Source organism: Struthio camelus, chromosome 11 (assembly GCF_040807025.1).
Source record: "Struthio camelus isolate bStrCam1 chromosome 11, bStrCam1.hap1, whole genome shotgun sequence".
NCBI classification, from domain to species: domain Eukaryota; kingdom Metazoa; phylum Chordata; class Aves; order Struthioniformes; family Struthionidae; genus Struthio; species Struthio camelus.
In genome coordinates, this window is record NC_090952.1 from 18,235,501 (window position 1) to 18,250,413 (window position 14,913).

The following is a 14,913-nucleotide window of genomic DNA, read 5'->3' on the forward strand; positions in this document are numbered from 1 at the left end:
CGTCATGTGCTCCAACTCCCTCCCCCCCTTGCTGGCCTCTGCTGGGCTTGCCACAGTACATCCCTGTCTGTCTTTTAACTGTGGAGCCCAAACATGTACACTATACTCCAGATGCCTTACAACAGCCACAAAAGAGGGGAGTAATCACTGCTGGCTGAAATCCTGCTAACGTAGCCTTTGTTGTTCAAGTTATTATCTAGCAGGGCCCAGCAAAGGCGCTCTATAGCCAGTCAGCTCCCAGCGTGTACTGCTGCATGCGGCTATTTCATGCCCAATGCAGAACTGCATTTGCCTTTGTTGGACTTCATAAGGCTCCTGTGAGCCCATTTCTCCAGCCTGTCAAGGTCCCACTGAAAAGCAGCCCAACCCTCTAGCATATCAGCCACTCCCTGCAACTTGACATCATCTGCAAACTTGCTGAGAGTGTACTGAGTGACGCATTGTCCAAGTCAGTAGTAATTCTATCTAATTACTCTAATTTCTATCCTTTCCTATAACACTGAAAATGGAGTCTTTTAAGAATATATTCCATTAACAACACTAATGGACTGATACTCTAACACAGAAATCCTTCTTTAATTTCAATTTCCAGTAAATAAGACATATAGGATTGTACAAAAAGGAAGTGAAGACTATAATAAAGAGATGATGATATATATTTATGTTTCAAATATATTTGTACATAAGAATACACAGTTTGTGGAGTGCTGTATTATTTTTATAGGGGAATGGCACCAATTTGGGGTGGTGAATGTGGCAGTCTTTGCCACATTGCATGCAAGTCACAGCAATGGGAAGAACAGTAGTGGAACAGAATGGTGGCTTGCATTGCAGCTGCTGAGACACCAGACTAAGCAAAAGCCAACCTTCACTGGATGTTTAATCATGACTTCCAACTGAAGCAGCTAAGGTACGCGCAAGTTCTGACAACTGCTGTGGGAACAGGAAGCTGTGGCAGAGGAGTGGGGTCAGCAACTGGAACAGTTATATCAAAGCACCGGCAGTAAGGCTTGCCAGGGCTGGCATTTTAGCTCCCACTAACAGTTTATTCTCTCACATAAGAGAGTGAGCTCTTATACCCCAGTAGTCTTATTTGCAACCAAATTTCCACTTCTATCTGTCATGGGCACCTATCCTGCCATCCAAAGCACGTGTTAATGTACATTTCATTGTAATAGCTCAGCATCAATATTCTATGTAGCAATGAAGATACGTTGCTTATACCTTTCCAGTAATTCTCTTCCCTCAAGCTTTCCTTTCTATCTTTCAGGGCCAACTCTTTCCTCATACTTTTTCCTCTGTATAAAGTCTTTTCTTTGCCTCTGTGTATCTATGCTATGTAAACAGCTCAATTTCTTTCAACTATTTTAAAGTTTCTCTGTTGTCCTTTAATTTATTTCACATTCATGCAGACCATGGTATTTCATATATTATTTGCCTGAATCGCATGAATAGGATAGGAGTTTAATAGCCAGCATAATGGCTATTGCTTCCCAAGTCTTCTCATTTTGCTTTTTCTTTCCAAAACTTTGACTTCACATTTCACTGTTTGTGCTATACGCAGTCCAAAAAGAAAGCAGATTTCAGTCTTGGAAGGTTCAAAAGTCCACCAGTGGGGTTAAAAAAAAAAAAGGAGAATCAGAACAGACACACAGAGAAAATGGAAGTTATTGCGGGAAGATCTGAAGAAGAGATGTGAGACGACATGCTGGAGAGGGATACCTTCCTTTGGTTCCAAATCATGTCTTACTGAGCCTGTATTAGAGCTTTTTTTTTTTTTTTTTTTTTTAAATTTCTGCATAGTGATTGCAGTTAAACTAAATAATCAATAGCAGACAGTATGTGGAGACTGTAACATGAGAAGAAAATCCATTTTTTTTGAAATTCGCATGTCAAAACATTGTGTAAATTATTTCAAAACACACAGTGAACAATTCTCACAGCCCTGTACATTAATGAACAGATGAGACTAAGATTATGTCATCTTTAAATTTGCTGAAAACATGTTGCAGTGCACACTATCAAAAGAAAGTTTAAAAAAAAAAAAAGAATCACACTCTTTTCATGGATCGTGAGAAATTAAGAGCAGGATGGCAAAGGGTGTTTACACAGGCACTTAGCCAGGAAACACTGTGTTTTCCACAGATACAGTCATTCAGGGAGCACATCTCCTCTGATTTTTTCAAGCTCTGTCTCTCCCTGTTCTCATACCCCTGCGATTATATCGAAAATTCGCTCCGTAGGTGAGAAAACACAAACAATTCTGCACAGTGTATTCAGATTCTGCCTCTTTCTTGTAGGTAAGTACTACCACACTGAGGCCATTTGTAGGAATTTTACAGAGCAAGATAAACAAATGCAAGCCTCTTAAGGAAACACATGAGCTGCAGGATGGTTTCACAGTGAATCGTTAACAAAAATCTGCATAAGAAGAACATTAAAGAATGCACTGTAAGTCTTACGTGAAATGCAGTCCTGCTTATTAGCAGGCTTCATGGAAAAGCGCGTGAGACAGAAAGTCTTGTCACTTTATTTCTGTGTGCTTTCCTGCATCTTAAGTTGCAGCTTAAGATCCCTTAGGATCATGTGAGGCTGGGTTATATATGAGAGCTGTGCTATAGTGCTGTGAGCGTGTAAGCCTAGCAGCTGGGTAGTGTTATGGTTGCTGCTTTCCTGTGCTAAGCTGATTTACTTGTTTAAGGTCTGACCTCATCATCCTGTCAGTATGGATTCCCACCTATACAGTTAGCAGCAGCTTAGCATCGGCTTGAAGAGCTTGCAGTATATTAATCAGAAGAGAGAGAGAGCGAGCGCTACCGGTATTTGTTCTTTTGTTGTCTTTTCTTAAGAAGAGGAGTTGAAACAAGAGATAAAGAATCCATTTCCTTTCTGAAAGGATAGGCTTTTGTCTTTTCTTTTTTTTTTTTTTCCTCCTTCCTCTCTGAAAAAAATGTCAGTATCTGGAAAGAAAGAGTTTGATGTGAAGCAGATCCTGAGGCTCCGCTGGAGGTGGTTTAGTCACCCCTCGCAAGGCTCCACAGGCACTGGAGGCTGCCATCAGCAGGAAGGATATGAACATAGAGGGACACCGGTTCAGAGCAGGTTGAAGAACCACTCTCGGGACAGAAATGGGCTGAAGAAAAACAGCAGTCCTGTCCACCACAACATACTGGCACCTGTGCCAGGTCCAACCCCAGTGCATCACCGATCTATTCAAACCTGGCATCAACAAAATCTTATAGAACAGCTTCGATCAAATGAGGATATTCCCAAAACAAGCACAGAGGAAAACAGTGTCAAAGATTCAAAAACCACACAGGAGTTGCAGATGATCACAGAGGAAAATTCAGGAGAATCTACAGAGAGGTAGGAGTTTTAAAGTTTGCACTTTGAAAGCCATACTTCCATCCAAGTTATTCCCTAAAACCATCTCTGTTTTATACCTAGAGTTCCTTCCTGCATTAAACTCACTTTATGTATGTGTGCACCCACATTTATATGAATAAAAACACATTCACATAAAAAAAAAAAAAAGGAACGTTGTCATGACCTTTTGATATCTTTGCTTAACATAGATCGTTTCAGAGCTATTCTCTAAAAACAAAATCTGCCAGTTTGTCAAATTCTATTATAGTTTACAGCATATTAATTTATTGACTTGATTCATTATGCATAAGCACAATGAAAAAGTGAGCCTTCTGAGATACTGTCCTCGTTCTGACTTTATCAGTGGGTACAACTTTGACAAATAGGAACTGCTAGAGATGCACAGTCTGTGTCATTGCCATCAGTCTGGCAGATTTCTCACTGCCTTTCCTTTACTACCTTCTCGACAACTATAATTAACCTTGAACTAAGTGAAAGGGAAGCACCATTGCTTGATTTTTCAAAGGTTTATTTGAAATCATCTTACTCTCAAAGCTTATTTAGCATACTAGGAGACAAATACTTTTTGCAAGGTCAGATAAAATATTACAGCTACAAGACCTTAAAGGTGTAAGCACAAAAGATGGGGTATTTTTAAAATGTTAATACAGAGAACAAAAATATGAATATAAGGCATTTGATAAAACATGCCTTATAATTGTTTATGATTTCTTTCAAAATTGATGTCAATATTACTAGCTCATATGACAGCAAATTCCCTCCACCTTTATCCCACCTTGGACTCAAATTTTGCATTTCTAATGTGATTATTTACACTGTATGATGGGATTGCTATCTGTCTTCAGGAATAATTTAGGATATTTACATTATACTTAAATACAGATCTATCTTACTTGAAGTTATAATTTCTCTCAGTAAAACAAAGCTAACAGCTTGTATATTTTTAGCAGTTGTTATTCTTCAAATTGTGCATCTGGTATAGGGAACATCTGCAGTCTGAACAGTAGAAAATGCATTCCAAAATGTCATTTTGAAAAGTTCTAGTAGTCAATGCATACCACATTAAATTCATTATAAAATAAAATTAGTGAGGCAGGAACGTGATAGTTATGTATGTTTACTACTGTACTGCTTTGTAATGGATAAGAAACATACTCTTGGTATATCTTATTTTAAATGACAACACAAATTTTCTAAAAAACATAAATTGACAGTTATATGCACACATGAGAAAGAAAGCCAGTTTAATCCGAGGAAGATTAAGGAACACTGAATTAATAAAATAACATTGTATCTATATCATGTAAAGAAGAAGAAAAAAGCATAAGGCATTCACTTTGGAAGGTATTAAGGCGCTGTCTTCTAAAATAAGATGTGACATTTTCCCCACCTACATATGGACTTTCTGTTAAGACCTCATGAAATTTTATGCCTTCACATTCATTCAAATTTAGGTTCTTCTCTTGAGTTGTTTAAATATGCAGCTTTTCAGAAAAGTTTTGGGAGGTATATATCTCATATTCAAGTAAACATATTTTTTGTGAATTTAATCAATAAAGGCTTATTATACATGTTGTATACTAAAGCCTATCTTAACACATCTTAAAAGGCTAAATTTGTAAGAATTTCATTAAAAAGTAGTGAATTACTATGAGTAACACTATAAGTCAATTTTTTATCAAGAAAATAAAATAGATCATTAGAAAAATCTTAGCTTAGTTCCAACATCTTAAATATATACCAAGAAAAATTCTAAGTAAATCATCATTCTTCTCCCTTACAGCATCCAACAAAGGCCACACAAAAATTAATATGCTTGGGTAGGAATGAAATATCAGCATGCTTTAGTCATAGGAAATAAAGAGAAGAAGCCTTACATCTTTAGTAAAGGTTGCTGGATATATTTTCATCTCTTTAGGAAAATAACTCTTCTTATACCTTTGAAATCATCCTTTTAAATCATATTGCGCCTGGTTCTTCTTTGAAAGGTCTAGGTAGTCACAACTGATTCCAATCAATGGGGTCTGCAAGTGATTAACACTTCTGAAAAACAGGCATTTACAGGATCACCTAACCCCATCTTTCTACACTATTAAAGCCACAGCATAATGAACTTTACAATTATTGCAGCCATGTGCTCTTTCACATTCATACCTGAGTACACCAAAGACAATCTCAAATAAACTTTGCTTTCATTCCATAAAAAAAAATCATATCTTCAGAGTGGTTGTCTCTAATCATGCCTGAGCTTGCCTCTTCCTGAAGAAGCCCCATTTTCAGTTGGACTCCAAAGCACGACAAAGTGAGCACACTTTGACATCAAAAAAAGGGGAAAGGCTAGGAAATCACACCAGTATCTCTATCATGAGCAGACTATGAAAGCAATTTGTTTTTGCAGCTTAATGCTTCCTTCCAGAAAACTTTGGAGAATTTTCTTAATTTCTTCAGAAAACTTTTGAGTTGCCTTTTTTTAGAAACCTAGGAGTTATACTTTCAGTGATGCAAACATAGCGGACTGTGGGGGCCCTTGGATTTGTGTGAACCTTATTTGACAGAAGTCTGTAGTGCAAAATGGGGTATGCAAAAGAAAAACCGTGATTCCTAAGAATTTATGCATCAATCTCTAAAATTTCTTGAAGGAGTTCTACATCCTCCAAAAATCATAAATAGTGAAAGATCTCGCAGCATATTTGGGAACCTTCTTATTGATTGTTACTAGGGGAACATACTCAAGAGATATCAAATGATATTCTGGAAGCATCTAACATGATTGGTCTTGAATTGTTACAACGAAACAATTATTTTTATGAGAGTCGCATCTGTAGTTTTGAAAAAAGCTAACAGTGGGAGATAATACCTTTCATTGTCCTGGTCTGATTCTCATCAATCTACTGTTTGAATGAAGATTAGGTGAAAAACAGAGAAAACAGCAAAATACTGCATAGGTACCAAGATCTTTTATTTATTTGCACGCTATTTCCCACTGTAAAACGTTATGGTATTACTGGGCTGACCATACAACTAAACTAGCAGAGAATGGCCATGCAAATAAACAGTAAAAATGTTCAAAGATTTTTGGTTTGATTAAAGGTAGTAGAAGAGTAAGTGATCTTTGAAACAATGCATGGTAAATAAACTGTGAATTGCTACTGGTTGAGAAGATGATTGCAAATTTTGTACACCTTAGATAGTCTTTTGGTGATCATCTCAGGTCTCCTCTAACCATCTTATCAGGAATCTGTTGAAGTTTAATCTTCTCCGTCAGGAAGACCAAAATTCCTGAAAGTAGGTTCCGTTTCTTTCAAAGAAAATAGTCTGGCAGTGGTCCAGAGACATCAGAGAAAACTCTGAGGATTTGATTGCTAGATTTTGTTTACTCATCTAAAAAAAAATTTGATCTTGTGCATCGTACACAAACACACACCTGTGCACACACAAACTGAGAAAGCACTGAGACCTCCTAATAACCATAAACCTTGATACTGAATTACCTTGATTACTTCTGTTGGTAAATTCTGGACTCAAAAGCACGTCTGTATAAACCTCTTGTTTTTCTTTGCTTCTTACTGTATAATAATTTGCACAAATATATGAATTATACATTAATCATTTTGTTTTGTTTTCCAAAATATTTATTTACACTTAGAGCATACATCATTTTCCCACAGTTCTAGATATATCATCTATTCTATATGACTCCAGTCACAAATGTTTAACTGAAGTATTTAGTGGAAACTCAGTTTTTGTGAATATGAGCAATGTGCCTAGTATTTGCATTATGCTCCATTGCCACATCAATTTATGCATGCTCTCTGGGAGATATATTATGATTCTACTAGTACAGTGTTTAAAAAAATCCCAAGCCCATGGGTGCTGGTAAAGTATGTTTACCTCTTTTTCTAGTTGCCCAAAGGCAGTTAGATTTCAGTAATGAATGTAGTCTCCATCATCTCTCTCTTATGCAGTCTTCTACTTGAAAAGTTCCTGACAAACTCTAGGTTTGCTAAGAATACATACTTTCTAATTTTCCATATGAGAGAGAATTTATTTTAGTAGACGCTTTCGATACCATAATCCAAGCAGTTGTTCATGATGTAAAAGGAAAAAGATATTCAGGAGGAGAATCCTCTTTACTGAGTCAATGCATTTTCTGTAGTTTCTATTTATGAAGTTCTATTATTTTGGTAGTTCATCTTGTTTAAGACACTCATCTTAATTTTTTTTTTTGATTGCCATATAGATATAACTCATAAATCGTTTCCCTCGCCCTCTCTGACAAATACATAAATGCACACATATATACACATGGCTGTTTCACATATACTCTACTACAGGGGTTTCCCAGAGTTCTTCTATCTTTACTTCCAGTAGCAGACAGTAGCCTTGACTCACATTTCAGGGTGAAATAAAGATGCGCAAAAGAAAAAAGTAACCTTTTTATTGTTGCAGTATCCCAAAAGAATTAGAGAGACTGGAACACTGAACAGGTGGAAACAGCGAGCAGTGCCTGACCCCAATTTCTTGCCTATACGATGCCATTTTTTTCCTCAGCTAACGTGGCATAGGCCAAGGCCACATGCTGTCATGTTTCCTTTTGCTGAACACCCTTTTGGGGAGAGCCATTACACTATGCATTCATCATGCCCTATGAAGTTTATAACAGATATCCAGTGAAACATGATGTCTGTTTTATTTTTCCATACGAAAGATCAGTTTCAAAAAATAAAATGAGATAATTTCCCTGTGGAAACAGAACATATGGATGATTCTACAAAACCATTGGTCAAAACAGATTTTTCTTCCACATTAAGAGTACAGTCCTGAGATCCAAATAAACAAAGTACAACCGATTCATGAGAATGATTGAAAATGAATTCCAATGCATCAATTTTCCAATTTTACCTGTTATATGAACGGATGTATCCTTTGCAGAGATGATAAAGTGCTGCATTCAGAGTAGTACATCATGACACTATTTCCCCCTGCTGAGTAAGAAATCAGTGTTGTAAACTATATGTGATGTCTAAGGCAAAAGGCGAGAAGTAAGTATTCCTAATCTCACACTGTAGCAGCCTTTATTTTTAAATGAAAACATAACTCTGCAATTTTATTTCGTGCTTTCACTGAACTTCCAGCATTTTGAAGAAAAGCTTTCAAAAAGCCCCAATTTAACAAATAAAATATTTGCATTACAAAGAACAGCATGTCAATCCTTCTATGCCAAAGTTGGGTTTTAGGTGATTCCTTCGTTATCTTGACTACAATTTAAACTCATTTTTTCCTAATCTACCCACTGTGGATATAGACAGCATATTGTTCTCCTTATCCTTCTTATGTTCACACCATTCTTCTTTACAGCATTCCTTTATATATTTGAAAACTGCTACAAGTCTAAAGAGCCCCAAATCTTTCAGTCTTTTTTTCAGAAATCTTATGTTACACAACTTCTGTCATTTCCATTTCTTGTCTCCTGACAGTCTCCGGGATGTCTGTGTACTTTAGTGCTGTGGTCAGAACTGAATACATTCTGGTTAAAGCCTGACAATTCTGGAGTAGACAGCAGGTTTACTAACGTATAATTCTGACTAAAATCCTATTTGAATATCCTGCTCGGTGTTTTTTGTCAACAACATGATGTCATTGCTTATGGCTGCCTTGTGATTCATCATTCTCCCCTAACCTTCACTGAAGACCTGTTTCCTAAACCATCTCTACATTTTTGTAGTTATTTATTCCTAAATATAGTACTTTGTACTAATAAATTCTACATTATGTTTATCAGATAATGTCTCCAATTTATTGATTTAATATTCAATTCTGATCCTATTCTCCAATGTACTTGCAGCTCTTCTCAGCTTGGCACGATCTTTAATTGTAGTAATGTTACTATTAAAGCATGCTCTTCATTCCCTCCTCCAAGACACTGAGAAATATTGTGAAAGAACATAGTGGAACTTCAGTAGAAAGTTCCTTAGGAACCCAGTTTGATTTAGCCTTCTTTTTATCAGTGAAACATTAATAACTACTTAATGAGTATGATTTTAAAGCAGTTTTACACCTACTCCATAATGATTTATGCCAAGCAGTACTTCATGCTGAGCTTCACAGAATCTAATATGAGACAGTGTCAGAGAATATTCTCATGTTCAAGATATAAATGGCAGCTACGTATTTCTGCTCTCCATATTGCCTACTACAGTCTACATATTACCTACATTGCTGAAGGACTGTTTTTTTGCCTAAGTTACTCTTGACAAACTCTTGTTGACTGTAAGTTGTTTTTTTTTTAACTTACTTAGAAATAATAACTATAACCCTAGACCTAACAATAACTTCCAATAAGCATATTTTCAGTTAGAAGAATATGATCAATATCATCCTAATATAGATGAAAGTCTGAAAAGTTGATGAGCATACTCTACCAATTTAAAGGAAACAACAATCCACGTTTTCTTTAGTTCCCATCTCTTGTGCGCACACTAACAGGAGATTGCCCTACAGTAAGTTAGTGTTTATGTTTCATTTATATACGTGTACGGCATTAAAGATATTTCATGCTTTAACTGGTGTATAATGATCCAGTTCTACATATATTTGATAGTATTCACATAACATCATGTGCAAGTATAACTTTTTATTACACTGGGTCCAAAAGTTACCTTACTTCCTCAGTATTTCTACATGAGATAGAATCAAATAAAGGATACTATTAATGCGTCTATATGTGATGATATAAATGGTAACTTTGCAATATTTTTCTACGTTATTGCAATCTCAAAACCATATTATAAAAAAAAAAAAGAAGATTAAAAGAGAGAAGGAGATGTTTTAAAATCTGTTTGATTGTCTGCCTTTTAATATACATTTCCGATTTTTTTATTTTTAAATCTTTTCACAAGAGCAGCATGTCCATATACTGAGAGCCATAACTTGCTTACTTATTTTCTTTAAAACTTACAACAATTTAATTCAGATTCAGCAATATATTTTAAAAAGAAGATTCTATGTCAGTCTACAGTGGATTGCGGACATGCTTCATTACTACCTCAGGGACAGCAAAAACTAATTGTCTGCTAAAGATGACCTTTAACTAAAGGTCAAAAAATGAATTTAAAACATGGGACATTTCAAATGGATCATTTAAGATATTGTAGCCAATCTCCTCTCCAAAGTGATGCTTTGCAAGTCGCATGTGGCATTTCAATATTTTAAAGGAGTGGAAGAAGTTGGCAGCTGGGGAGCAAGGACGACATTCTGGGCAATGATGGTTGATGAACACCCTATTGGCATCAATGAGATGCTGCATCTGCTGGTGCCAGAGATTACTTTAGCTTTACTTAAGAATTGAACAATGCACACATAGCACATGGGCTAACTAGTGAAATGAAACTGAATTTTAATAGCATTTTACTTCAATTCATTTTCAACTGGACAAAAAATACAGGCGAGAGGAACCAAAAAAGTTTCCCTTTCATATCCAGTATTTACTAAGTGTGGAAACCTTGGGAAGTTACAGTAAGTGGCATCTGATGCAGAATTAAAATTTAAGAGCAGATTTACCTTTTTTATAGAAGTGGATAACATGCAAGGAAGCAGAGCACTTTTTAGGTGAAGGGGGAATGTAAGGAATAATGATGAATAAAAGTTACTCAGACAAAATAAATGCTATTGCCTCATACAAGAGCTCCTACTACAGAAATTAGAATCAGTATGTCTCAAATGCATGCATCCTCAGTGGATTTCATTTCTACTTTGTCCTTCTACTATGACGTTTTGTGATAAACTTGAAAGAACAAAAACTATGTGAAATTAAAGTGGGTAGAAACAGTTATTAAAGTCTAAAGGAAGAAATCAGCTTCTAGTTTGAAATGCATTTTATATTTAGCTTCTCGTCAGAGTGGGTATTTATCCAAAACATTTTTTTTCGTAACTATGTAAAGAGAATTATAGAATAATTTAAAGCTGAAAAGGACCTCTGGATGTCAAAGCAAGCTGCAGTAAGAAATAACATGACTCATAAAAGCACAGAACATTTTACAGGCTTATATTTAACATGCACAGTTTTCATAAGCAAGGGAGAAAACATAACATTTAATACTAATTTAAGAAACTATGACCATTCTAACTATTTCTTTCTGATTCAATTATCTTCTCATTTCCACATGGCTTAATCTCAGCAAAGGTAGGTGTTAAATTACTTTTTAAGGAGTTACTACAGTTTTAAAAATAATTTCTCAATCTCTCCAGAAAAGAAGTTAAGGAGATGATTAAACACATGTGACAGATGCAGATGTCTGTTTTTACAGACATACTGAGCTTATGCAATTGTGAAATCAACAGGAAATTGTATGATTGTTCAAGCATTTTTTAGAAGAGGGAAGAGAGATGGGCTTAATTTGAAAGCTACAGCTAGAAAGCATTTCAAAAGAAATAGTTTCTTTTCACAAATGTTTTGTTTGCTTCCGAACTATACAAAATACTGTGACCAATGAGGAATATTACTAAAATCTGTCATGTTTAAAGAAATACAGGAATATATTTGCTATAATCAAACAGCTGGAGTAACACATACCAATTTGATTTAGCTCCTTTCATTCTGCTAGAAAAATTTAATGATAGTACATTTAGAGAATGATCATTTCAGGTGATTTGATGAAGAATATGGCTAGTTTATAATACCTGTAGGTATGTGCCCAAAAATCGGCTAAGGTACTATCCAGATTCACAGAATGATCTTAAGGGAAGTACAGGGAGTAAGTGTGAAAAATGATCTCAAAACAAAAACTATAACAACATTTTCTTCCCTGTGTGGAATCAAACTCCGCCTCAGCTACGCTGGCAAGAGAACTTGTCACTCAGCTCTGACAATGAACCTTCTTCCAGTGCGCTCCCTCCTCCGCTTTGCCAGGAAATGCTCTATTAGTCAAAATGCAGTTCAAAGCTAATTAAGACAGACAGAACAAGATCTTACAACCTTGCTCTTCCTAACACTTATTCCTGTACAGTAATCGTTTGCATAAAACATCTTTCATTTAATTCTTTTAACAGTTCCTCTTCTATACTATGAGTCAGGCTGTTTCACTAAAAGTCTGCCTACTGCTCACAAGTAACGAGAAAGATAACTAAAGGTATTTAAAGCAATACCCTACCTCATAACCATTACTTCATTTGAGGTTTAAATATATGATACAACATTTAAATGACTACAGTTTTAAAAGGTTTGTCAAGAAATAAGGTACTGTAATCTCATGTTGCGTTCTACAGTTGCACGAGCCTGCCTTATCTAGAAATGAAACAGTTTCCTTCATCATTTTCTCTACTAAAACCCACTTAGACTAAACAAACATATTCATTGGAAAAGAGAGCAATGTCTGATATGGGATTCTTTTTTCAATTTTCCTATGTATATTTTGAAAAAGTTTGGGCAAGAATCTACAGGTCTTACCCATATATTAACATTTGATTTAATTAAATTCAGGCTCTCTCAGCCAGTTTTTAATTTTTTAACTGTATGATTTTATGACCTGTTGCATTAGGTTCTGAAAATCCTGTTGCTTGCTTCTTATGCACATTCAGAGAAACGACTTAATCTCTTAGTATCATAGTTTACTCATATCACAGAATCACAAAATAATTGGGATTGGAAGAGGCCGCGAGAGATCATCTGGTCCAACCTTTCTGCTCAAGCAGGGTTACCTAGAACAGGTTGCCCAGGACCATGTCCAGTAAGGTTTTGAATATCTCTGAGAATGGAGACTTCGCAGCCTCTCTAGGGACCTTTTCCACTGTTCATCCACCCCCACAATAAAGATTTGCTTTCTTGTGTTTAAGCGGAATTTCCTGTGTTTCTCTTTGTGCCCATTCCCTCTCCTCCTGAGAGGGTGTTAAAGATAGGTCATGTTAAAAATAGGTATCTGATATCTGCTTCCTAGGGACAAAATAAGAACTGTTCAGTGTTTTCAAGTACCATAATTTTCTTCTAAGTGCTACTAAAATGCAAAACAATGTATGTATGTTATGATTGATGCAGTATACTGTACAGCTGCTTGGCTTCTCTGCTTATGACAATAATTATCACAGAAATCAAAGGCTACTACTTGAACTAAAAGTTTTCTGTTACAACAACTATACACTAGTATAGTTATTATAAAATGCTATATAAAATATTATACGTATATAAAATTATATATATTGTGTATTATATATTATAATTATATATATAAACTACGATAAAAATAATAGCAAATATAGAGGGGATAAATTAGAGAAAATGGTCATGATTTGCTATGCTTTGGTTTATCTGATCAATTAGAAGTCAAAGGGAGGCATTCTTGCAAGACGTGAGCATTTTCAAACCCGTTCATTTTAATAAAGGTGGAGAAAATGAAGAACATTTTGGAACTGGGCAAATATACCTTAATTGAAGTGGAAATCATATGCAAAACACTAAGCAATCCTAGGAGTTGGAGAAAACCTATTTAAAGCTATTACATATGGTTGCGTTGCTAGGGAAACCTCTTTTACAGTGTTCTTTTAGCGCGGATGCACAGGAAAGCTCTGGGTCCCTATGTCACATCATTTTAGAATGCTTTAGAATGTGAAGAAACAGAGATGCAGATGTACACATGCAGGGAGGACACAAATACCTCTGCAATTTTCTCTTAGTCATGTTTTATGTCTTTGCTAGAAGTTTTTCCATTTTTGCTGTGGCCGCCGTGATACTGCAAAAGCATTGTGATTAAAAGTTTCTGTTTCCGGATGAGGATGTTTGTTCAAACATTACCTTTGGTTTTGATCCATTTGAGTTCACATTTTAAATAATCATCTATTTGGGACAAAAGACTTGCCTTTGTTCAATATTTAATGTAGTGAACGTGGCAAGAACAAGTCCAGCTATGGTGGTGCTATTTCTGGCCCACTGTTTTGACCCTTGGGACAGATGTAGCTTGTCAAAACATGTTATGTAGCCTGCTCTACGCAGACTCTATTGCACGTGTTCCCCATTCTCCCTTTATCTCCTTAGTATCGATGGAGCTGACAGACTGTGTGCACCAGGCTACCTTGCGGTCTACCATGATTAGAGGCCAGTCTGTCTCTCTGTTGAGCAGACGAAAGGGCTCAGGATAAAGTTAGCTCCAGGCAAAGGCAGAACTCCTGACTCCATGTCCAGCATCCAGAAAAATGGTTTTCTTTCCCTTCATCCTAGGGGTTCAGCAGGGAAGTGAACTAGGGAGTCAACACTAAGGGAAATTTGAATGGGGGCTCTGGCTGGAGAGAGCTGCAAAGATATAAAGCCACAGCTATGGCTTTCCCTCCTGACTTTTCTATCCTTTTGCCCTCGCCTGAGTTACGTCTCTCCCAGTGACCTAGTCCTTCCGTGTATCAACAGCATCAGTCTCTCAGTGATCTCAATACATTTTTTGTCCTATAAAAGACCGTAAAAGTCTTTTCTTCTTTCTTTCTGCTCCTTTTCTCCTACTGCTAGTAGATTTGCCACTGAGCGTAAAAATATATACTGCTTTTCTT

At 36.1% G+C, this 14,913-nt stretch overlaps 1 protein-coding gene across 3 annotated transcripts in view; it reads left to right on the plus strand.

Moving 5' to 3' along the window:
* Nucleotides 1–14,913, plus strand: part of KLHL4 (kelch like family member 4) — a 94,607-nt gene that overhangs the window by 42,560 nt on the left and 37,134 nt on the right. The window contains exon 2 of one of the 3 annotated variants that reach the window (XM_068956815.1): nucleotides 2,958–3,366. The exons of 1 other annotated variant lie outside the window; for it this stretch is intronic. In XM_068956815.1, coding sequence (XP_068812916.1) covers nucleotides 3,329–3,366 — 38 coding nt within the window. In that variant the 5' untranslated portion in view covers nucleotides 2,958–3,328. Of the gene's footprint in view, nucleotides 1–2,415; nucleotides 3,367–14,913 lie in introns of those variants that run through there. One more of the 3 variants, XM_009687476.2, reaches the window with a different exon arrangement.